The sequence below is a fragment of the Meles meles genome, chromosome 21, assembly GCF_922984935.1.
Source record: "Meles meles chromosome 21, mMelMel3.1 paternal haplotype, whole genome shotgun sequence".
Classification (NCBI taxonomy): Eukaryota; Metazoa; Chordata; class Mammalia; order Carnivora; family Mustelidae; genus Meles; species Meles meles.
Genome location: NC_060086.1, coordinates 12351640 through 12376292, shown reverse-complemented (window position 1 = coordinate 12376292; position 24653 = coordinate 12351640). Strand labels below are relative to the sequence as shown.

Below are 24653 nucleotides of genomic sequence, written 5' to 3'. Positions count from 1 at the left end.
TCACGCCCTCCGGAAAGCCTTCCCACGCTCTACACAAGAAATTCGGGGCTTCTTCCGAGCTCTTGGGGTTCAGCCTCGCAGCAGCCAGGGGCCGGGGACTCGCCACGGTGCAGGGAACCTGGGAGCCCCGGCCTCCAGAGGTTGCAGGCGAGACACCTGGGGAGGCTCGGATGGAGGGAGCCAAGAGGAAGCAGCGCTGACAGCCTTGAACCGCCCCCCAACCCTCGTCCCCGCCCCCCTTCGCCCCGAAGCAAGCAGCAGGATCCCCCTTGGGGGCGGGGCGGGGCGGGGCCACCCGGAGGGGGCGGACGCGGGGCCGCGGGCCGGGCCGGCTAGGGAGGGGCCGAGTGCGCTTGCCCAGCAGAGGCTCGTGGAGTCGCGGCGCCCTCGCTCTGCTCGCGGGCTCGGCCACCCCTACCTGTGGGCACCTGCCACGCCGCCGTCGCCGGCTCCAGATGGGGAAGGACCAGGGCTTCTCTCGGCACTTTCGGTAGTTTCCCCACCGCGCCTCGTGCCCCCGGGAACTGTGCACCCTATAGGCGCGGCGGACCCGTCTCGGGCGGCCTGAGAAGGGGTGGGGCTGGGGCACTGAGATGGACACCCACCAGCACAAGGGGGCGAGTTCCCCCCGTTGGATGCCTGGAACCTGCACGCGCCCCTGGGGGTCGGGATGGGAGACGGAGGGGGGACCAAGGGCTGGGACTGAAAAGCCCTCTTCTTTCCTTCCTACAACTGGGCAGGTCCAGGGACTTGGCCAGAGAGCCTAGGCAGGGAATGTGGTAGAGAGAGAGGACCCTAGGGCCACCCCTAGGAGAATCTGGACGCGGATTTACTCCTGACCCCCCCCCCCCCCCCCCCAGGCAGAGGGAACTGAACTGACTGACTGAACCGTGGCTGGGTGGCCAGGGAAGAGTCGTGTGGTCTCAGAGAAGCCTGTTGGCATAGCAGGGACCTGGGAGTCCTGGGGCAGCCATGCTTTCAGGGTCAGAGGACTAGTGATCTGCCACAGGGGTCCGTGAGGCCCCATGGTGCCTGGCTCTGCTGGGTCAGTGGATTGAGGGCAGACCCAGGCCTGGGGTGCCTGGCCAGACTGAGCTGCATGGAGGGCCAGTGCAAGCCAGGAAGGGCATCTGGCGCAGTCCCAAGGACACCAAGCAGAGAAAAGGCCACCAATCTTCTCCCACCTGGGCAGCTGGTGACTCACCATGGTTACCATCCCGGGCAGAAGGAGTGGGGAGGGGCAGACCTTTTCTAATTGCTGCTGGAGGGTGGAGCTGGGATGGTCACCAGGCCCCTGCCCAGGCTGGACATGGGGCCTTCTGGAGCCTGGGGCTGGAGCCCAGATTGTGAGGTGGCCAATTTCTGGCTTGTCATCCCTCCTTTGCCTGGGCGAGAGGCATGGGTGGTGGGTCTGGGACAGTGTGGGGAATGTGCAGGTCAGGCAGAAGGAGGTGTCAGGCTCTGGAGACCTTGAGTGACCATCTGGGCAATGAGTCTGAGGCTCTAGATTTTCGGCAATCTCTGTGGGTGGGCAAGGATGAGCATCGGGCCAGAATGTCCTGGAAAAGTTGAGAAGGTCTCTTATTTTGGTCTCCTGGTTGCCTGGAACATTCATACCTGGAGCAGGGCTCAGCGGGGTCAACCCTGATGCCCCCTCCTCCTGGAGGACCCACTTCCCTTCCTTCCCACCAGGCAGCTTATTCTGCCTGCCTGGTCTTATTAATCGTACTGTAGAGGTCAGGGAAACCGACTGGGGGCCACTGGGTGACCACAGAGGGGTTGTATTTCAGCTGGCTGCAGAGCCACTGTTCCTGTCTTCCTCCCTCTTCCCCACCATGGCCTTGGCAGTGCCTCCTCTTACAAAGGACAGGGAAGGGAAAGTTGGGATGTGGCCAGGGAGGCCTCACTAGCCACCAGAGCTTCAGAGGCCCTTGGCAGAGTCCTGCCACGATGCCGAGGCTCAGAGACTGGCCTTCTGTTCAAGCTGTGCCAAGGGCCAGCTGTGTCAGCCTGGAAAGTTACAGGTCTTCTCTGAGCCCCCGGATCCTTTGCCTTAGACAGGGGGTCCCAACACCCGGTTGTTAACTGCTGCCATTACTGGGAGCTGTGGCTGTGCTGCTGGTGGGCCCCCTGCTTACTGAGTCACTGAGTCCCTTCCCTGTGCCAAACTCTGAGCCGTCACTGTGGCTCCCAGCCAAGCTACAGCCCTAGCCCTCAGAGAGCTTCCCTCCTCGCAGGAGACACTCAGGGTTCCAGGGACTCATGCCAGGGTGTAGACCCCATACAGCGTCCACCCAAGCCTCCCCACTGCCTCTCACCACTTTCAGGTTCCTGAGAGTAGGAACCACAGTGCCTTCAGCTTTGAACCCAAGTGCCTGGCCGGCACGGACAGCAGGGCCTTACTGAAGCATGCGGGATTGAACAGAAGGAAGGCCAGTGTTGGGTGTTGAAGGTCCATCCCTGTGTAGCTAGGAAGCAGAGAGAGTGTGCCCGGCAAGAGTGTAAGAGGTAGAACTGGTTGTGGCCGTCCTGGCAAATTCTGAGGTGGCAGTTCTAGAAAGGGCTGGCCAGAGAGGCAAGCAGGAAGGCCTGGAGTGTGTCGAGGGTCTGGGGGAAGGAAGTCTGACCCCGGCCAGAGTGTGGCTTCGGTTTCCTCCGGCAGAGCTGCATGGAATAGGTAAGAAGACAGGTGGTGGCGGATGGCCTGGCAGGTGCAAGGGCATGAAATGAGGGCCTAGGGGAGAGGCCAGAAATGGGAAGACGGAAGCAGGAGGAGGAACAGTTCCATGAAAGGGCTTTAGGGGACACCGAGGTCCCCAAGCCCACAGTAATGGAGACGGTCCCATTGTGACTTTGCCGAGGTGGAGAGCTGGGCGCGAGGTCCTGGTGTGGCCCAGGCCTGTTGGGGCGCAAGTCCCAGTACCGAGAGGGAGACTGGGGTGCCGGCTCCTGATTCCCCTGTAACCCCCGTGTAGGGGCGGGAGAGCCTAGGGCGGCGCCCAGGAGAAGGAGCCTTCTCCTGGGAGCGGTTTGGCACGATCGGGGCGCGGTCTGGGGGCGCGCCCCGACTCTACGGTCCTCGCCGGCAGGATCTTCATCCCCAAGAAGCACCGGGCGCGCTTCGACGAAGTGGTGTCACAGGGTCTGCTGGGCAAGTTGTGCCGCGCTCGGCGGGCGCAAGGCGCGCAGGGGCTGCGCCGGAGCCGCAGCGAGGAGCGGCCGGAGCGCCTCCTGGTGTCCACTCGCGCCAGCGCGGCCCCGCGCCGCCCCGACGAGCCGCCACCGCGCAAGGCTGCCTCTCTGCTGGGCGGCCGTGCGGGCCCAGGGGGCACGCGCAGGTACCCGGGGCGCGCGGGCGCGGGCCGCGGATGCCTCCTAGTCGGTGGGCTGGGATGCAGATCTGGGCAGAGGGCGCGAGGTTGGGGCGTGGGACACTTGGGTGTGGGGATGGGGGGGCAGGAGAGATTAAGGGGAGCAGGGCACGGACTTCTTTATCCCCTACGCCCCACCCCCAGACTCCCTCTCCCCAGGGCAGGGCACCCTGCCAGCCCCCCACCCCGCCCCTTCTTTCTCCCCAGGACAGTACGAGTCTACAAGGGCAACAAGAGCTTCGGCTTCACGCTGCGCGGTCACGGGCCTGTCTGGATCGAGTCTGTCCTGCCTGGTGAGGGGTGGGCGAGTTGTCCAGGATGGGATGAAGGACCCTCTTAGGTCCATACTAAGTAGCCCCCATTACTGTCTCCAAGTTCTAACCTCATGTAGCTCATGTCCTTTAAGTATCCCAGAGGGACCATCCGAGTTGGGGCAAACTCTGTCCAAGTTCAAGGTTACCTTTGAGCCAAGAAAGCCCAGTTCTCTATCCAGACTTTTTCTACGTCCAGCGGGGAGGGCTGGGGGCCACTGCCCCAGACACTGGGGTAGCCAGCACACATCTGACGCCTGCCCAGTTTGGAGTGCCCACTGTGAACTTGGTACTTTCTGGGCAGGCCAGACTCAGAGACCCATTAGGCCCTTGGGGTCTCTGCCTACTATCCCCAACCCCCAGTCTGGACCTTGCTCCTGCTCCCACCCAACCTGCCTCTTTTTCCTCCTGGAATGGTGACAACGTGAAGAAAGCAGAGCCTTCTTGATGCAGGAATTCTTCCTTCCTGCCTCTCCAGGGCAGGTGGGGGGAGAGTGGGAAGAAACTCCTTTCTTCCCGAGGCAGCGCATTCCATTGTGGAAGGTCTCTGTGGGGCAGAAATGTCTCCTGGTGCTAAACTGAACTCTCCCTCCCAGTTATCACCGCACAGGGCTGGGTCACCTGCTCTCTCTGTCGTGTATCCATACCCTCCTAGCACCTGGGAATGATGCTCCTAGTGACACATCCCCATCTGTGTCCATCTGACGCTGAGTCCTTTCTACCCTTCCTCATCTCACACCTACAGTGCAGGGATTTGTGGGTTGGACAACTTCTGGTCCCCAGGAAAGTGCGTTAGTGCGTTTGCATCATTGTCCAGCCACCAGATCATTTTGACACCAAATCCTGATGACCGACATGCCACAGTTCTCCTCGGATTTGGTGTTACGAAATCGTTGACACAGTGTTGCAGGGAAGAGGCACATGGCTGGTCCTCCAGCAATAGTCATCTCTCCCCTTTGTCTCTTCCAACTGTGCCGCCACCAGCGCCGCCCACCTCCCCCCACCCCCATGTGGGGTGCAGCCAAGCATACTTTGCCTGGGGCCATGTGTAAGACCCGGGGGTGCTGTTCTTTCCAACCCAACCTCCAGGCTGGTAACCCCATGCCTTCCTTGTCATAGGAAGCCATAGGACGCTTCAGTGAGAGCTTTTACAGATGGGGAAACTGAGGCCTTTAGAGACTCTGGCAAAGCAAGGACCAGAACCTGGGGTCTCCTGACTCCTGGCCCAGTGATCTTGAATCCCCAGCTACAACCCCTCTGGTCCTCCCACCCCAGGCTGGCCCAAGCTTCCAGACAAGTCTGGTTGGATCCATCACCACCATCGCCTCTCGCCTCCCTGCCTCTTCAGTCCTGGGGAAGGACTCACTTCCCCAGCGGGTCTTTCTGAGCATCCCTCCCCCCCCCACCCCCACCCCGACAGTCCCCAGAGCCTCATGAGAGAGCCCCTCACAATCTGAGAGTGCCTTTTCTTTAGGCATTTGTCACTTCCCCCACTTGCTTTCCAATCAAATTTAGAGGAACAGCTGATAAAAGAGGCAAAAAGAGAAAAAAAATGTATAAAAACACAGGTCTTACTATTATTCAAGTATGGTGAGGTCAACAGATGAGGAAGTGATGGCCAATGGAAAAACAGTTTGTTCCTCACAGCTCCCAAGAGGAGGGGACATGGCCACACCAAGCACGGCCACACCATGCAGGACCACAGAGGGGAAGGGAAGGATGGGGTCAGGCAGGCGAAAGCAGGTACAGGCCTAGCCAGAGCAGGCTCTGAGGCATAGCTCTCCCCAGGAAGTCGGCAGGTGCCTGGCCCTGGGAGATTAGGGCAGGGCGCAGTCGTGGCCTGGGGTGTGAGAGCCCATTAGGGAAGGGCGCTGGGTGTGGGTTCTGGACTGGTCAGTTTGCATACAAGAGGCTCTCTTGTGAGCCAGTATTTGACCAGGTAGGGACTGGCCAGCCACGGAAGGGCAGTGTTTCCAAGGTCAGCAACAACCCGAGATGCCAAAGCCTCAGGAAATACAGAAACAAACAAGCACGATTAATACACCATGTTTCCCAGCCCGGGGGAGGAAGCTCCCTTCCTGCAGGCAGGTGCATTTTCTGCCCATGACAAAGGCACAGAGAATCTATGATGGGCACCGTTACGTGCGGGGCAGAGAACAGTACAGAGCGGGCTTTTCAGCGGGTGTATGGATGCTGCAGAAATCTGACTCCCAGGACCTTCTTTATTTTTCCCCCTTCTCCAATAGCTCAAGGCTGACCTGCGGTCCACGCTGAGCCCCAAACTCTCCTACCCCCACCCAAGGGCTCATTCCCCACTCCGAGCAGCTGAGAGCAGAGGGGTGCTGGTTTTAATGTGGGGTCTGCTGGGCTGCATTTGGCTCTCCTTTGCCATTCGTCCCATTTGGCGCCTGTAAAATGTGTTCACAGGGCACAGCCCCGCCCAGCTGATCAGCACACTCTCTCTTCTTGCTCCCAGGGAGCCCAGCTGACAATGCATCCCTCAAGTCAGGAGACCGGATCCTCTTCCTCAATGGACTGGACATGAGGTCAGAGGCTGTTGGGGATGTCAAAGCTTGGTGACAAACCATCCTCTGAGAACCCCTGGCTCTTGGGACACTGAGGCCATGGTCCTGATCGCCTGTGACCAGTTTATCCCCAGGGTCTGCCCTTCTTCCTTTGGGAACTCTTGACTCTGTCCCCTCAGACTAGACAGATGTCAGTTTATCTTTCCAACTGGAAAATACCCCAGCTCCATGCAAGGGACACAGAGGGGTTGGTCCTTGTTGCTGTTTCATTTCTGTTTTTAGAGATTTTATTTTTAACTAATCTCTACACCCAATGTGGGGCTTGGACTTACAACCCCAAGATCCAGAGTCACAGGCTCTGCTGGCTGCGCCAGTCCGGTGCCCAGGGGACACAGAATTAAGTGGACCATGAGTGTCTTGCCCCAAGGGGAGCCCTGCCTAGGGTGACATGATCACAACCCTTGTGCATCCAGAGTGTCCGGGTTGTCCTGGGCCTGGAGGGCCTCCTGCAGAGGAGATAAATGAGCAGGAGAATGGCTTCTGGTCCTGGCCCAGCTGCACACTGCTGAGTGGCCTCTACGGGCAGGACAGGGAGATCTGGTGGGCGGCCGTGGCCCTTGCTCATTCTGGTCAAGCCCTCCCGGGCCCATCTCTTCTTGGCAGGAACTGCTCCCATGACAAGGTGGTGTCCATGCTTCAAGGCAGCGGCGCGATGCCCACACTGGTGGTGGAGGAGGGGCTCGTCCCATTTGCCAGCGGTGAGACACCCATGGCCACTTGGCTTCGTGGCCCACAGAGCCCCTGCCAGGGCCTCTACGTGTGGGACTTACAAGTCTGCAGAGAACTCTGCTTTTCCCCCAAACCTGCAGCTTCCCTCCCCAGGTGGTGCTGTAGATTCCAATGGGGAAGCCTCAGGGTCCTGCCTGGGGCTGTCCCTCCATCCCTGTCCCCAGATCCCACCGGGAGAGAAACTGCCTCTTGTCTAGGGACACTGGGTCACCCGCACCTCTCCTGCCTGTGGCCCCGACAGACTCCGATTCCTTGGATTCCCCCAACCCATCCTCGGCGCTCACCTCCTTGCAGTGGGTAGCAGAGATCCTGCCCTCCAGCATCCGGGTGCAGGGGAGGACTTTCAGCCAGCAGCTGGAGCACCTCCTCACGCCTCCCGAGCGCTATGGGATCTGCCGGGCCCTTGAGAGCTTCTTCCAGCACAGGTGGGCTGGGCCAGGGTGGTGGTGGGGGAACTGGGTGGACCCCAAATCCTGCCCAGACTCACCATCCGGGTCTCCCTGCCTGTGCCTCCCGAGCCCCCTTCTCCTGGGAGAGACCCAAAGAAAGCAGCCGCTGGTACCGGGGCCCCTGGGTGGCAGGCACTCAAGGGGCCCTTCACAAACCCCGACTCTGAAACCTCCCAGCCACGTGACCCAGCCTCAGTCAAGTGAAGCAGTGACCTTCGAAATGTTTGTGGAAAGGTCACAGGACTCGCCTGTGGGCCTTTGCCACCAGCCAGCCAGGCCTGTTGGGATTGGTTTGGTGTCTTCCTTTTGTCCCTGAGTGCCAGCAGCCTGTGTCTGTTGCACTCTTCCGTCCATAGGGTCATGGTCATGGTCCGTGCAAACCCCTCACCCGTCCGCGCCCTTTTCTTTTTTTGTCTAAACAGCTCTATTGAGGTATAAGTCACACACCCTACAATTCACTCACTCAGCTGTACAATGCACTGGATTTTAATGGACAAATCCGTGTACCCATCACCACATTTGGTTTTAGAACATTTTCGCTCAAAAAGAAACCCCCTGCACCTCTTCAATGTCCCCCCCTGTCTTCCACCCCTCGCCCCTCGGCATGCCATCCCACCCCCCGAAAAACCACAGATCTACTTTAGTGTCTATGTGGCTTTCCCTATTCTGGGCTTTCATATAAATAGGATCCTACAGTATGTGGGCTTTTATGTCTGGCTTCTTTCCCCCAACATCATGTTTTCGATGTTCATCCAAGTTCTGGCATCTACTTATTCCCTTTTTCATGGCCAAATAACATTCCATTGTGTGGCTAGACCACATGTTGCCTGTCCATTTATCCGTGATGGACACTTGCCTTGTTTCCACCTTTTAACTCCACTCCCTCTTCTGCGTCCCTCCCTTCCCACGGCCACCCAGTCCGTTGAGTTTAACGGGCATCCTTTTATCTGACGTGTTCTTCAAGTGTGGGCATTGCTGTTTTGTAGGATGTATTTTTTTAAGTTTTATTTATTTAAGTTATCTCTGTACCCAACGTGGGACTCAAACTCACAACCCCAAGATTGCGAGTCGGATGCTCTTCCATCAGAGCCAGCCAGGCGCCCCGCCATGGGCTATATTTTTTTTTTTAAAGATTTTATTTATTTATTTGACAGAGAGAGATCACAAGTAGGCAGAGAGGCAGGCAGAGAGAGACAGGAGAAGCAGGCTCCCTGCTCAGCAGAGAGCCCAATGCAGGGCTCCGATCCCAGGACCCTGAGATCATGACCCGAGCCGAAGGCAGAGGCTTAACCCACTGAGCCAGCCAGGCACCCCCATGGGCTGTATTTTTGGTCTACATTGCCTTTGTGGCTATCCTGTGTGCATTCGTGAGTGTGGCTTTTTTTTTTTTCTTCACCAAGCCCTATGTGTTCAGATCTGGCTGTGTTGCTCTGTGTACATGTAATACGTTGATTATAACTGCAGCCAAACTCCTGTGGCTCATGGGTCCGGGTCTGATCTACTTACCTGCCAGTGACAGACACCAGTTTGTCACCACTCTCTTCCATCTTGATAGCAGTGGTGAACATCATTGCACGCATTTCCACATGATGCTATGTACGATTCATTTGGAATTTATATCTAAGAGCAGCATTGCTGGCTAGTAAGGTATTTGTTTACCTAATGTGACCAGGTCGTCCCAGACTGCTTCCCAGAGCACTGCTGTCTCACCTGCAGTGCTCCTGGGCCCCCCATCCCCACATCCTCACCAACATTTGGCACCATTCAGGTTTCTACTCATGCTAGTCTTTTAGGCATAAAGTGACATTTATTTTATTTGCGGTTTTGAAATGATTGTTTTAAACATCTTTGAATATCCCTTTCAGCCTTTTTTGTTTATCTGTTGATTACCTGTTTAGACCCTTTGCCCATTTTTATTTTACTGGCCTTTTTATTGTTGTTGATTTGCCGGAGTTCCTTGTATGTTTTAGAGACTGATTCCTTGTTGATTTCAAATACTATAAACATCTTCTCCCATTTGTTACTTCTTAGTACTTCTGTTCCATCTAATATCCATGTATCCAAGTTGGGGTTTTTTGAACAGATATTCTTGCTTTTGTAAAATCAAATTCAATACATTTCAGGCTTTGTGGCTTTGGCTCTTAAAATTTTAAGAACCTTTTCCCTATCCCTAGGCCAAAAGACATTCTCCTTACACCGTCTTCTCTTAATTTTACAGTTGTATTTTTCATACTTTGTTTTTTTATCCACCTAGAGTTCATCCTTATGTGTGGTGTTATGCGAGGACTCAGTTTTATTTTCCCATATAATGCAAGGATCAGCAAACTATTTCTATGAAGGACCACATGATAAATGGCTTTGTGGCCCATATAAGTCTCCATAGAAACGATTCGACCCTGCTGTTGTAGATTGAAAACAGTCATAGACAATATGTAAACACACAGTCGTAGCTGTTCCAATAAAACTTTCTTTTTTTCATTTTTGAACAAAAACAGAAGGTGAGCCAGATTTTGGGCTGCGGGCCATCATTTGCCAATCCCTGCCAGAGTGAGTCGGTTTACCCAATACACTCCGTGTGTTTTCATCGTACAGCATCTCTGTGAGGTAGATGCTATTTTTACCCACATTTTACAGAAGAGGAAACTGAGGCATGGGGGAATTAAGTAACTTGAGAAAGGTCACTTGGTCCATAAGTGGCAGAGCCAGGATTCGAATCTGGTGCGGGGGGAGCCCGTCTCCAGGGCCTGCCTTCCTACCTTCCCCACTTCTCTGTCTCTGCACGGGTGGGTTCTGGTGCCTCGAAGTGCCCCCTTGTCCATCTCCCCCTGCCCCTATGGGGAGCGCCTGAGTCATGAACCCGTTGCTCCTGCATCCTCCCCCAGGAACATTGACACCCTCATCGTGGACGTCTACCCGGTGCTGGACACGCCAGCCAAGCAAGTTCTCTGGCAGTTCATCTACCAGCTGCTGACTTACGAGGAGCAGGAACTCTGCCAAGAGAAAATCGCGTGCTTCCTGGGCTACACAGCCATGACAGGTAAGCAGCCTCCCCCCATGCCTAGCCCACCCGCTGAAGGGCCACATTACTTCAGACTTCAGACACCGCACCTCTCTGCCCGGAATCCCAGGCTCCGCACCCACGAAATGGGAGTGACCTCAGTGGCTGTGCACTGCACGCCACAAAACATGTCGCAGATCGAGAAATTCACATGGTTGCCATTTATTGAACCGGAGAGCGAGGTCGCACCTGGCTGGTGGGCTTTGGTGCACGCAGATGCACACTAAGGTCTGCGGGGCCACGTGAGGCTTCCACTTCCCGCTGCCGCGCACCTCTTACCACGGGCCCCGTGTGCCCATAAAACCATGCATTTCACCACTGAGGCCACAGGAATTGGAAGCGTGCCAAACCCAGCGCTTGTTCTAGGTGCTCTGTGTCACACAGTGACGTCACAGCCTACAGATCTGCGTGCTGGCCCTCGGCTGCCCGCTGTCCCTGGTCCTGGACACCCACGGTTTGCTGGGGGAGGCTCGAGGATTTTAGCAAGAGGCTCAGAGTATGGACTGGGCAAAGCTATTCCATACATCTGCCTAGACCTGGAATCTTCCATCTCAGCCCACGTGCCAAGCAGGGCCTGGGGTCACCGATTGGTACAGACAGTGACTGCCTCCACCTCCTGTGTTTGGAGGCACTGTGTCTGGCTGAGAGGACAAAGGGGCTGTCTCCTGTTCGTGTCACCCAGCAGAGCCAGAGCCCGAGCTGGACCTGGAGCCAGAGCTAGAGCCGGAGCCCGAGCCGGTGCCTGAGCTGCAGCGGCGCAGCTCACTGAGGGCTTCGTCCATGTGCCGCCGCAGCCTCCGGTCCCAAGGCCTGGAGGCCAGCCTCAGTTGCGGTGAGGCTCTGGACCGAAAGGCGGGGCTGGGTATGAGGGAGCCAACAGTGCTCAGTTTTCCATCTGCAGAATGGGGTGGGTGAGATGAGAGATCCCCGAGAACAGGTTGAGGAGGGCTGAGGGTGGCCCTCCTGGGGCTCCAGGGCTGGCTGGTCCTTTCTTGGTGGCTGCCTACAGGGCCTGGGCTGGAACCCAAACCTTAGAGCTCAGAGGTATCACTAGACCTCTCCATGGTGGACTCCACCCTCCCTGATTCCCCTGGCAGGTCCCGGCGACTGCCCCGAGATGCCTCTTCCTCTAATTCCAGGCGAGCGCCAGGCGGGCGACGGCACGTCCCTCCCTGAGACTCCCAACCCTAAGATGGTGAGACCCCACTCCCTATCCTCCTGGGGGTTCATGTGGCTCCCGAGGCCACATGTGGCTCCAGATCCCTGCCTCCCAGATCACCCAGGCCTGGCCTCGAAGCAATGGGAGGGCCTCATGGGGGAGGCGACAGTGGGCTGGACTCACCCTGGCCTCCTCTCCCTGAAGATGTCAGCCGTCTATGCAGAGCTTGAGTCCCGGCTGAACAGCAGCTTCAAAGGGAAGGTGGGGACCACGTCCAGATCCCGTGCCTCCCCACCAGTGGCCAGCCCGGCAGGCCCAGCAGGTAGGGGCTTAGCCAGCTCTGGCTCCTGGGAGCAGCACTGGCCTCTGGGCTGTCTGTCTGAGTGTTGCCCCCATCTGGAGTGCATCCTTGGAGCCTCCCCTTTGGTCCATGAACACATGACTGAGGTGTGGGGCACCTCAGCAGCCCTCCATGGCAAAGCTCTCTTGAGGTCGAGGTCATCACAGGCTTTCCCACACCTTCTCTGATCCTTACTCCCACTGTAGATTTAGAAAAGCGGAGATCCTCCCCAAAGGAGCCACAAATGAGCTTGTGGCTGCTGGATAAACTGTTAAGTGCATGCATTGCCCCGTGAATGTCACAACTGGGAAGATGGTTTCTCTGCCGTTCAGAAGGCAGGACCCCCTGGGTGATGTTCCTGTCAGCCACAGGCCTGTTGGGTGTGGGAGGTGCCTTGTGATCCTTGATCTGGGGCCTGGAGAAGGCCCTTCTGTCCTTTCAGTTGTGTTTAGTTGGTCCCAGGGGGAATCCTTGAGGTCCCTTCCAAGATGAGCGGGGGTCTGGCCTGTCCTGGGGCTAAGTAATGTTCTCCCTCACATACTCTGACCTTTGATTTCCCTCAGGGAAGGGTCTGGGGGTGGGCAGGGTCATCTAGGGTCTTCTTGCGCTGTGTCCAGAGGGGAAAATGAAGGTACCCGGGGACACAGAGCCAACCTGCCCCCAGGACCCTCCCCTCCAGCCTGCACCTGGAATGCAGGTACTGACTGGAGAGGGGTCCTCACGCTTGATTCCCCACCCCAGGGCCCAGGACCCTGTCCAGCATCTCGTGGCCCAGCGAGCGACTCCTGCCCTCCCCCTGCTACTACCCACTGTGTTCAGGGGGCCTGGCCTCCCCCAGCAGCTCTGAGTCCCACCCCTACGCCAGCCTGGACAGCAGCAGGGCACCCTCCCCACAGCCAGACCCTGGGCCCATCCGCTCCGACAGCCCCCCAAGCCCGGACCCTGCCCGCCCGCCCAGCCGTAGGAAGCTCTTCACCTTCTCCCGCCCTGTGCAAAGCCGGGATACTGACCGCTTCCTGGATGTGCTGAATGAGCAATTGGGCCCCCGGGTCACTGTCGTGGATGACTTCCTGAGCCCTGAGAATGATTATGAGGAGGTAAGCACCTGCCGGCCCACGTGGAGGGATGGGGACTCGGGTGTGACATGGGGGGCCTGTAAAGGGGACAGGGCTCCTGCAAGAGACCTCTTGCCATTGGGATTGCCCCCAGGCTACTCCTCTCCCTGCCCCAGTCCAGCCTAGAATCTGTCCCAGGCTACCCCACTCACTGGCTGAGCTATCCCACCCTTTGACTCAGCTATAACACCCCTCACTCAAGTCTCCCCCATATTCCTTGCCTCAGGTTACCCCATTCCTTCTCCCAGGCCATCCTACCCACAGCCTCAGGCTAACCCCCTAGACTAGCCTGTCCTGATCCCCAGGCTAGCCCACCCTCTCTCACCTTGCTCTGCCCTGGGCAGATGAGCTTCCACGATGACCAGGGAAGCTTTGTGACCAATGAGCGGAGCAGCGCTAGTGAGTGTATCAGCAGCAGTGAGGAGGGCAGCTCCCTGACCTACTCCTCCATCTCTGACCACATCCCCCCACCCCCACTCAGCCCCCCGCCTCCACCACCTCTGCCCTTCCATGACCCGAAGCCCCGCACCCCTGATGGTCCCCGGGGCCCTCCTCAGACGCTGGCCAAGCCCCTCACCCAACTCAGCCACCTTGTCCCTCCACCGCCCCCGCCACCCCTGCCCCCACCGGTGCCCTGTGCACCCCCCCTGCTGTCCCGGGGCCTGGGCCACCGCCGAAGTGAGACCAGTCACATGAGTGTCAAGCGCCTGCGGTGGGAGCAGGTGGAGAACTCAGAAGGCACCATCTGGGGTCAGGTAGGTGACCTGGGGCTTGGGGGTGCCCTCCACCAGGGGAGGCTGGCCTGGGCCACAACACTGAAGACAAAACCCTATCCAGCATCTAGCCCCTGGCATGTCTCTACTGCCATTCCCCCAGCATCAGAAGCCCAGGGCAGCTCCGGTGAACTCACCGCTGGCAAAGGACCCCTCAAGACAGGGCCAGACCTCTCAGCCACCTCCTTAAGCCCCCTTGGTTGGCTGCAGCCCCTTTGCTGTCCCTTAACCCCCCCCACCTCCCCCCGCCACTCCCCCCCCCCCCCGCCCCCACGCAACTTGCAGCCTCCCGCATGGAGAGTGCTCCGGGTGTGTGTGTTACTGACCTCACTAGCAGGTGGCGCACTGCTCCATCACTTGGGTGACTTTGCCTTTCCTGTAGTGTCTCCTGGGCCTCAGGGTTCTCCCAGGGCCTGATGAGGGAATCTCCCTCTGTCTCTCCGGGCAGCTCTTAGAGGTTGGGGCAGGGGGGAATGGCAATCCAGCTGCCCGTGTTCCTCCTCCCCCTGAACCTCCCCCCTGCTCTACCACCTTGCAGCTCGGGGAAGATTCTGACTACGACAAGCTGAGCGACATGGTGAAATACCTTGATTTGGAGCTCCATTTTGGCACCCAGAAACCTGCTAGTGAGTGGTCTGAGGGCCCTGGGGGAACCCTCACACCAGGCCATCTGCGTAAGCCCACCTGCGGCCTTCCGTTACGTCCCAGGGCTTAGAGTCCCAGAGGTCTTCCCTGCCTGCCATTTCCTTCCTGCGTCCCCGAGTTATTTAACCTCTCAGAGCGTTTCTCCCATCTGAAACTGCAAAGTATAGTCCCTGGCATTTATCGCATGCTCACAGGATGCCACACACCCCCATTTCCAAATTAATGCTGTGACCATTCTACGAGGTAGGGACTGTGATCACCCTAACTTCCTGATGAAGCGGTACAGAGAGGCTAGGTAATTTGCTCAAAGTCACACAATCAGAGTAAGAATAAGAATAAGGGGTCAGGAGGCATCCATATCTAGCCAACTAGATGTCCCTTCCAGTCTCTCAGTCCCCCCGCCCTTCTCTGGGTATCTCCCTATAGCTGTTGGGTGGGGCTCCCGGCAGCCGGGATACTGTTTGTATCACCATTGAAGGTGGTTGCAGGATGGAAGAGAAAGGCCTTTGTCCACCCAGGAAGCGCCTGCAAGGTGGAGAGGTGGTTGGTTCAGCTTCCTTGGGCAGCTCAACCCCAAGGGCCAAGGGGAAAGAAGATGAGGGAGAGGCACGCACCGTGCGCTGACTATGCGGGCCAGAGAGTCCCGAGTGGGAGACTGAGGAAGGAGGGGACTGGGGACACCTGGAGCTGATTCGTCGTTAAAGGCCACGTCAGGGGGTTTCTGGGTTATTGGATGTGGCCACACCCCTCCTGGGCCCTCCCACCAGCCTGTTCCCCTCTCATTAAACCATATTCCCTTCTAGAGCCAGTGCCTGGGCCTGAGCCCTTCAGGAAGAAAGAAGTGGTGGAGATCCTGTCTCACAAGAAGGCCTACAACACCTGTGAGGGGTTGAGGAGTCCCAGGGGTTGTGGGGGACAGGAGGCGACCCTCTCTCTGGGCGGCAGAACTTTGAATCCACGTGTGTGGATTGGGCCCCGGGGGCCCTCCCGACGACGCCGGCTGGGTGAAGGCCCTTTCTCTGGTCCTAGATCCCACCTGGGTGCTGGTGTCGGCCTGGGCTCCGCCCTCACTGGCCCCGCCCCCTCGTTGCCCCCGCCCCCACGTGTGAGCGGCTCCAGGGTCCTGGCCACGCCTCCAGCCTTCCCTGGCTCTCCCTCTCGCGGTCTCCTCCCTCGTTTCCGGCTCCACCCCCACAAGCCGCTCCCGTATCTAGGTCTGTCCCTTCGAGAACCTTGTCCTCACCTTCATTCGGCCGGGGGAAGGACCCTCTCCATCTCTGGGCCGGCTCCTGCCCCGCCCAGGTTCCTTGCCCCTCCCAGGCTCCTCCCAGCCACCCCGGGGAACTTCTGGGCCCCGCCCCCGGTCCGTCTGGCCCCGCCCCCGGCTCACCCTCGCGGCCCCGCCCGCAGCCATCCTGCTGGCTCACCTGAAGCTGAGCCCCGCGGAGCTGCGGCAGGTGCTCATGAGCATGGAGCCCCGGCGCCTGGAGCCCGCGCACCTGGCGCAGCTGCTGCTCTTCGCGCCCGACGCCGACGAGGAGCAGCGCTACCAGGCCTTCCGCGAGGCGCCTGGCCGCCTCAGCGAGCCCGACCAGTTCGTCCTGCAGGTGCTGGGCCGCGACGGCCGCCGGGGGGCAGGGGGTGCTGCCCGGCGGCCTCGGCCGCCTCCAGTCAGGGTTCTCTCCCCTGTTGTCACCGGGGCTGCGTGAGTCCCCCTCCCCTACCGCCACCGCGGTGGCGCCTCTGAGTCCCCGTGTTACACCTTTAACGGCCAGTTCCTTCCCACCTGGGGCCCAAGGTAGATGGGATTGCGCTGCTTTTTTTGTTCTTGTATTGGGGTTGTGCTTATTTTTCTTGAGGGAATGCCGGGCAGCCAGCTGACCCCCACCCCAGGCTGCGGTGGGGCGGTGAGTGTCCTGGTGGGGCAGGTGACTCCTGGCCTTGCCTGGTGACAGATGCTCTCGGTTCCCGAATACAAAACCCGCTTGCGAAGCCTGCACTTCCAAGCCACCCTGCAAGAGAAGACGGAGGAGATCCGGGGCAGCCTGGAGTGCTTGCGCCAGGCCTCCCTTGAGCTCAGGAACAGCCGGAAGCTCGCCAAGATCCTGGAGGTCAGGCCGCACCCCCTCTCATGGCACCCCACCTAACTGTCTGCCCCCTGTGGCTCCCAGTCTGGAGACCCATCCTGATAGTGGTTCCAGGGCGGTGGGGTGAGGTCCTGGGCAGAGCCTGCCCATCTTCCCTTCCACAGTTTGTGTTAGCCATGGGCAACTATCTCAACGACGGACAGCCCAAAACCAACAAGACCACCGGCTTCAAGATCAACTTCCTGACAGAGGTGAGGGGACCAGTTGGTAGTAATCCATGAGCTTGTCCTACTGTCACAGCTGGGGAGGGCAGGCCTACCCCAAGTTGTGGCAGAGGAAAGGAGAGAATGTAAGGACCCTAGAGGGCCCCTCCCCAGGAGGAAAATTTGGCTGCTGGCAGGCCAGGATGTAACTGCAGTAAAGGTTGGGGTGGGAGGCTTTTCCAAGCCAAGCCTCAGGGTCTGGAAGAAGGGAGTATGGGGGGCAAGGAGGGGAGACTCCAGGAAGAAGGAGGGAATCCCGCCTGGTAGGTTCTGCCCCTTAATACCACTACCACTGCCAAGGTGTCCTACCCACCCCCCAAAAGAAACCTCGGATCTGAACAAGGATAGCTCGAATATCCAGTCTTCCCGCTGCTTCTGGGACCTTTCCCCAGGGTACCGTTAGTTGTTTTAAAAAGGAGGAAGAAAAACTCTATTTGTAGATATGAATGTTTTAGGATGTCTGAGGCACAGAAGGGCCACATATGGTTCCAGAAAGCCCCAAGAGGGAAGTTATGTGAGTGGTGCCCCACCTCCAGGAGGTCAGAAAATCTTGGACTATATCTGCCAACAAGCTCATGCTTCCAGGGACAGGACACCTGGTGGCCTCCTCTAGCTGTTGGCAATGGGCCTGGTTCCTGGGCGGGAGTTGGGGGCAGCATCTCAAAGATCTGGGCCAGGGAAGCTCCGAACACCTTTGGGAGGCCTGTGGGCATCCCAGCAGAGCTTCACAGTGAGGAGTACTATACACTTTGGAGTTGATGAGTGTCAAGGGCCAGGAATTGGTGCCACAGTCCAGGCGATGTGGGAACAAGAGTATCCAGACCCACGCGATCAGGAATCCGATGGGGTCCTTGAGGAGGATGTGTGTTGGGCATCACTTGCAGCTGAACTCCACCAAGACTGTGGACGGGAAGTCCACCTTCCTGCATATCCTTGCCAAATCACTGAGCCAGCACTTTCCAGAACTCCTGGGCTTTTCTCAAGACCTGCCCACTGTGCCCCTGGCTGCCAAAGGTAGGCCTAGTGGTTGGGCATTGGGCGCGGAAGGGCTAGGAGGTCAGCGCTCATGAGGCTCCATTCCCTTCCCTGCAGTGAACCAACGGGCCCTGACCAGTGACCTGGCTGACCTCCACGGCACCATCAGTGAGATACAGGCTGCTTGCCAGAGCATGTGCCCCTCCAGTGAGGACAAGTTTGCTGTGGTCATGACGGTATCCAGTGAGCAGCCTGTCCCCACACCAGGATGGACCTTGGGGAAGCCAGGTAGAGCTGGTTGTCACTCCAGCGGCCACTGCAGACCCTAGGTCCCAGCAGAGATTCTGGACAGAGGCTGCTATGGGTCCTGGGAGCACGTCCGTCCTGCTGATTTAGAACCCAAGCACTTGCACCAAGTCTCTGTTACTCAAGAGGAGCTTTCTTGACTGTCCAAAACCTGCTGTCTTGCCCCATCTGTCCTCGTGGGCAGTAGAGCCCCGGTTTGGGTCACAAGATACAGGTCTTGGCCAGCCAGAGGCAGTCAGGAGAGGGATGGGTTGCCAGTGAGCACAGTTGGGGACAAATGCTACAGGAAAAAAAAAGGGGGAGCTCAAAGCCGAGAGAGTGCCAGGGGGCTACTGTAAGTGAGTGTTGGAGGAAGAGGGGGTCATGGCATCTGAGAAGAGCCCAGAGTGGGGAGAAGACTGCCCCACAGAGAAGGCAAGTGGACGGCCTTGTGGCTGCACTGGACGTGGCAGGCTTCAGGAGCGGCTGAGAGGGCCGCATGCCAAGGCACTGGAGCCCCTGGACACGGCCTGGTTCCCAGCCAAGCACTGGGCACGGGGCAGGTGGGAGTCGGGCAGCTAGAGAACCTGAGGGCACCCAGCGGTTTCCTTAACAGAGTCCACTCAGTCCTTCCTAGAGACGGCCCAGCCGGTGTTGCGGGCCCTGGACGGGCTGCAGCGCGAGGCCATGGAGGAGCTGGGCAGGGCGCTGGCCTTCTTCGGTGAGGACTCCAAAGCCACCACCTCTGAGGCCTTCTTCGGCATCTTCGCAGAGTTCATGAGCAAGTTCGAGGTGAGCCATGATGGGAGGCCCAAGGGGTCCCTGAGAAGTCCTTCCAGAGGTCAAATGCGGGGCCTCCAAGAAGCCCAGATCAGGAAGCAACCTCCAGCAAGTGTGATGTGACCCACATGAGGTCGACAGTTCTCTTCCCTGGCTCTCTGGGGGAGTGGGGGGGGAGGGTGAGGCAATATGGGGTCAGGGGCTCCTGGGACCACTGACCAGACCCTCCCCACGTGTTCCTTCCTCCCCAGCGAGCACTCAGTGACCTAGAGGCTGGGGATGGCCCGCGCAGCTCGGGGATGGTTTCACCCCTGGCCTGGTGACCTGCGTGGAGCCTGTCCTACCTGAGGCCCGTCCCAGTGGCCTGCAGCAGCCCAGAGTGGCCTGGTGGGAGACAGGGCCCAGCCTCCCCGTGGTTCCAGCTACCTCAGCCGTCAGGCTCTGGGCACCGGGAAGGTGCAAGGCCCCTCTGTGGGCCTTGGCCCTGACTCTGGCTCCAGTGGAGCACTGGAGGCTTGAGGCAGAGAGGAGGTGCCAACTCCCCAGGGAGTGTGAACCTTGGCTGCCCACAGGTGTGCTCACCCTGGGAGGCCTGGCTCTGCCCTGCCTCGCTGTGGGCCTTGGAGCAGGTGCACACCCTCAGGACTCTGGCTGGTCCCAGGGAGGGGTGACAGGGCTGCGACCAGCAAACGGACTGTGGGGCGGTCCCCACCCTGGGGCGGCGTCTGCTGCTTGCCCCTCCAAGCTTGGCCAGAGCATACTCTGCCCCAAACGAGGACATCGGAATCTCCTTTTGGTGCCTGCTCCCAGTGGGCTGGAGAGACGCCCTTGCAGAACATTCACTCTGGAGCCTGGAGAAGGTGACAGACACCCTTGAACATGCCATGCCAGTGGGCACAATTGGCCTTGAGGTCCCTTACCCAGCCCCAACCTCCTGGGGCAGCTCAGAAGAAAGCGGGAGAAAGGACATGCCTGGGTACGGGGATCTGGGGGCCTGGGCTCCTAGTCTGGGTCTTGAAAGCTGGAAGAAACTGCAGTTGGCTGCAGCCCAGAAGCAGGACAGGCAGGACAGATGCTGGGCAGGGATCCGGAGGAGGCGTGGATTAGGAAGACACACCATACCAGACTGGAGAATTGGGGGCTTTATCCAGCAGACAAATTTTAGTTCAGTTTGGGGAGCCTGAAAGTGGGATGGTGTGGTCAAGGTACGGGCAGAGAGAACAGAAAGATGTTCAGGTGCAGGTCAGCAGGACTCGGGGACTGATTGGCTGGGTCGTGGTGATGTTCCCTGGAATGGGTACCCTGCACAGAGCAGGCGTTGGGCTGGATGACACAGTGGGACATAGCTGGGATCCCAGAGGCTCTTTCACATGTGTGTCTGGAGGCCCTGGTGAGGTCAGGGGGCGGAGGAGACAGGGAGCAGGGCTGCTGTGGACAGGGACAATGTGTTAATTTCCTCCACCCTTCCCATGCTCCCGCCAGCAGTTTCCAGCATGAGTAGATTCCCATTGCCTCTTTCCTTAACTTTCTTCCAGAAAAGTCTGCACTGGGCTTTGAACTTGTCTCTTGGATTCTTCTTCTCTCCCTGCAGTCAAACAGCTAATGTTGCTTTTGGACAGTATTTGGGACCTGTTCAGTTCTTGCCAGTATCCCACAACTGCTCTTCGAGGCCATGTATGTTCTTTCCTTGTTCCCCACTCACAGCCACCCTATAAACCTGGGGCTCCTGGGTGGCTCATTCTGGTTAAGCATCTGACTCTTGATTTCAGCTCAGGTCATGATCTCAGGGTCGTGAGATCGAATCCTGTGTCAGGCTCCATGCTGGGTATGGAGCCTGCTTAAGATTCTGTCTTCCTCTCCCTCTGCCCTTCCCCACCCTCTTTCTCAGGTCTCTCTCCCACATCAGGGGCCTTGGCTGGGACAGATGGGATGACTTCATGTGGCCTCTCATCCGCCAGCCAAATAGCCAGGATGGCTCCCATGGTGGAGGCAGGGGTCCAAGAGAACCAAAGTCACAGAAGCAAAATCACAGAAGGCCCCTTGATGTCTAAGCTCAGACCTCAGAGCTGGCATACCATCATTCCACCATAGTCTCCTGGCAAGTGACAGGGCCAGCCCAGGTTCCACGGAAGGGCTAATAGGCTCCACTCTTGATGACAGGTGATGCCAAGTCACATGGCAGGGGACGTGGATTCAGGGATGGGTGGAGAATCGGGCCATTTTTACAATCAGTCTACTGCCTGCCTGCTTGGCCAGACATGCCGGTACAGATCACAGCCTCCTGAACTCCTCAGTGGCCTCGGTCCTGACAGCTCAGCTCTGGTTAGCCATTTCTGCATGTCGTCCTATAGCATGTTTCTCCCTCTCTCTTACCTAGTCACCCATTGCCTAGTCCCCTGACTCTATCCCTTCCGGTGGACAGTAGGGCCCTGCACCTGCCTAGACCAATTAGTCTCCTTTCTGTGGGGGAAAGCACCCCAGTTTTCATTTGGGAAATTATGCCTCCCCTACTCATAGGCCCTGAGCAGGACTGATTGGACAAGGATGGTCCCATGACTCCAGCTGTGTGGCTCAGTGTTCAGTTAGACTCAAGATAGCACTGTTTAGAAAGGGAGGCTCCCTCTATTCTAGATGAATTGTTGGATGTCTAGAGGGTGGAACCCCGGATGGGGCTGCCAGGACCACCATGTGGAGAACACCTGCCTGGGTGTAAAGCCTACACAGGGAAGAAGAGGAGAGAAACCCCCTCCATATACCTCTTTGTTCCTGGATCCAACCATGCCTGAAGCAGATATCTGGACTTACCAGTCTCTGAGCCAACACATTTCACTTCCATTTGTAAACTTTCCAAATTTATTTTAGTTTTTTTGGGTTAGGCTGGTTTGAATGGGTTTCTGTCGCTCGCATCACTAAGAGGGTTGGCCAAGAGCACCCGTCCACAGATAGTTATGGATGTTCACTCTTTTCACATTCTCAGTGAGCTCTCTTCATTCATAAATGCATTGGCCAATACTTTCTGACTGCCTACTATGTGCCAGGCACCATAGTGAGTGCAAACACCTTATGGTTCAGCCTCCCTGAGTTTGGTTTTCTAGAGTCCTGCATCACGGTGGTTCTATACCTGAGTCAGTACAAGGCCTTATATGTGAGCCATTTGTGTACCCTGACCCCCAGCAACTCCTCACCAAGTGACAGGCTGTGAAGGCAAGCATTTATGCCCCAGGAATTTACCAATTTCTCAATAATACTACCCAAATAACATAGCCTAATTACATGCCACCTTTCCTGATCACACACGTTTACTAGGTAGTATACCCAACATTTTACATATTTCAGCTCGTTTCATGTTCACGGTGACCCTCTGAGATGGGTTTTTGTCCTCTCGTTTTTACAAATAAAAAGTGAAACTCGGGAAGGTTTGTGACTTTTTGGATCAAAAACTCAGCCCTGTCTACATGAAAGCCCATCCTCTGTGTGGAAATGTCTCCTTTGTGCTGCTCAACACAATTTTACAAATCTGTGTGTGTCCCAGGGCCTTATCCAGTCTTTCCGCATTGTGACCCGCTCTCCCTGCCTCTGCCTCCCCACCATCCGCTCACCTCTTAGTGTTCAGCCACCTGGCTTTCTCTCCCATCATCCCCCTCGATCTGCTATCTCCCTGACAGGAAGCCACAGGGCACGCTTATTCTTATCGTAACTGACCTTTATTGAAGCAACACCGGGCACTGTTTGCCCTCCCTTGGCAAATTCTCACACACCCAGGGCTCAGGCTACCAGGGGTCAAGGTGTACCGATAACTCTCTCAACAGCTTGATTTCCCACTGGCCCCGCTGCTTCTAGCCTTTACACACAGCAAACGCTCAGTCATTGCCCATTAAATCAAACCGAAATCACATCCAGATACAGGGCTCCCAAGCTGCTCAGGAAAATGGCTGCCTCCCTCCTGTCAGATGGTTTGGCCGCATGCATTCGAAGCACTAGGACAAGGTTTGCAAAGTAAAAGCCCACAGAGGCTTTAGCAAGCAAGGCAAACACAAGAAATGGGCAGGTGCAAGAAAGTGACGCAAGACCAGGGACGGAGGGTGGTTGATATGGAGGGACAGGAGAGAGCATGGGGTGCCGGGGAGCAGATCCCCCATCTGCAGGGGGAACCAGCCCGTGGACTTTGCTGTGGGGAGGCACGCCTTGTGATGCCTGATCTTCAGGCTTTCTCAAAGGAAGCTAGATATCTGGATTTTTTATTTACGTTGTCCTGGTGAGATGTTGGCCGTCAGTGCAAAACTGTAAGGAAGAGTATCTGTGATGAGCCAAAGAAAACATGCCTGTGAGCCCGATGGGGCCCAGCTGTGAGTGCGTAACCCCTGAAATAGAGGGTCTGCACCCGTTGGCACCTAGGGAATAGTGAGGTAACCCATAACAAAGGACGTGATTCTTTTTCCAATTTTAACAAGGGAACTGTGTTTGAGGCTAGTTGGCAGTTTCAGTGTCTAGATGAAAAGATGCTGATGACCCTGTTTTGAGTAAGTCCACGGCTTACTCAAAAGTCCACGGGCTGGTTCCCCCTGCAGATGGGGGGTCTGCTCCCCGGCACCCCATGCTCTCTCCTGTTTTGAAGATGTCCTTTGTTTGAGGAAATTCACCCAGTGGGCCCTTCATTGGTAGGAAGGCGGAACCCGCACAGTGTTCTGGGGTAAGGGGGGACCATGAGCTACCACGAAACCAGCCACGGGTTCCACAGACCAAGAGGTAAAGTGTCTGTTGAGTTGTGCAAATCAGCTACATCTTTACCTTGACAGTGTCTTGAAAGGGAAGGGAAATTATTTTCTCTAAAGAGAGTTTGGATTCTCGATGTCACCAGCGTTGAATAGACACAGTGATTGTGTGTTCACGGACCATGTAGGGACAGTGGGGGGGGGTTTCCACAGAAGGAAATGGATGTCCAGTTTGTCTCACATCCACGGGCAGGAAGGACTATAGGGTGCAGAAGGGGAGAGCCTGCTGGCGTGGAGCTGGGGACTCCTTAGTAGCCAGAGGTGATCTGGGCCCTGCCTCGTGAGAGCTACGGGGACAGAGGTCTTGCCTCCCACACTGGGGTGCTGGGAAGAAACCTCCTGGGCGGGGGGCTTAGTTGCGTTGGCAGAACTTAAATGTGTTAGGAGGGAATTGGTTCAGGGATGTAAGCAGGGTGGGCAGAAATGGCAGCTCAGAGCATAGGACCTAGACCAAGATTCAGGAGGCCACCACAACAGATGTGTGGCCCATGGCCCCATCCCTCAAGAATTCCCCAGAAGCTCTTTGAGGAGGGAAAACCCAGGAGGAAGACCAGAACTCCCACAAGTCTGAGCCAGAGCAATCTTAGAAGCATTGTGATTTGAGCAGTTAAAACCCCCATGGCGTCATATCTCCCAGTCTAGAGAAATGGATGATAACCATCACTAGGAAATTCACCCCACAGAAACAGGAATGCAAATTGTCATCGAGGCACACAGCTGTCCGTTGGTTTGTGGAGTTGATCTGAAGCAACAAGAATGTGCAAAAGAAAATGATTTGTGGAAGGATACAGGACAGTTGGATGTTGGACTGGAACATAGTGATTAAAATATGGAGAAGGTGCAAAATCGTGCGAGAAGACTTATGATGTAATAAATGAAAAAGAAAAATACAAAATTGGTTGTAACAAGACGACCTTGGCTGAGATGAGTTTTTTGAAGCCCAGGTGAGGGAGGAG

The 24653-nt window shown here is 57.2% G+C and overlaps 1 protein-coding gene across 2 annotated transcripts; it reads left to right on the top strand.

The window, feature by feature from the left end:
* The first annotated feature begins 376 nt into the window (after positions 1–376).
* On the top strand, positions 377–22957 carry LOC123934199 (Grid2 interacting protein). 2 transcript variants are annotated; one of them, XM_045994222.1, is made up of 21 exons: positions 377–490; positions 3090–3338; positions 3579–3664; positions 6159–6228; positions 6871–6965; positions 7238–7421; positions 10328–10482; positions 11189–11335; positions 11601–11698; positions 11867–11984; positions 12744–13099; positions 13462–13872; positions 14429–14516; positions 15339–15416; positions 15946–16142; positions 16491–16646; positions 16787–16873; positions 17770–17899; positions 17978–18096; positions 18773–18937; positions 19177–22957. In XM_045994222.1, the coding sequence occupies exons 1-21, from the start codon at positions 456–458 to the stop codon at positions 19246–19248; spliced, it is 3096 nt and encodes a 1031-aa protein (XP_045850178.1). In that variant the 5' UTR covers positions 377–455; the 3' UTR covers positions 19249–22957. The 2 variants fall into 2 exon arrangements, with proteins under 2 accessions (XP_045850178.1, XP_045850176.1); XM_045994220.1 differs by having other exon boundaries at positions 11186–11335.
* Positions 22958–24653: the final 1696 nt, after the last annotated feature.

Bases quoted from the DNA above. Each gene is read 5' to 3' on its own strand.
- LOC123934199 (XM_045994220.1), top strand. From the start codon at position 456: ATGGGGAAGGACCAGGGCTTCTCTCGGCACTTTCG. The intron at 16,647-16,786 runs GTCAGGCCGCAC...TCCCTTCCACAG, and splicing joins AGCTCGCCAAGATCCTGGAG to TTTGTGTTAGCCATGGGCAA. The intron at 17,900-17,977 runs GTAGGCCTAGTG...CCTTCCCTGCAG, and splicing joins TGTGCCCCTGGCTGCCAAAG to TGAACCAACGGGCCCTGACC.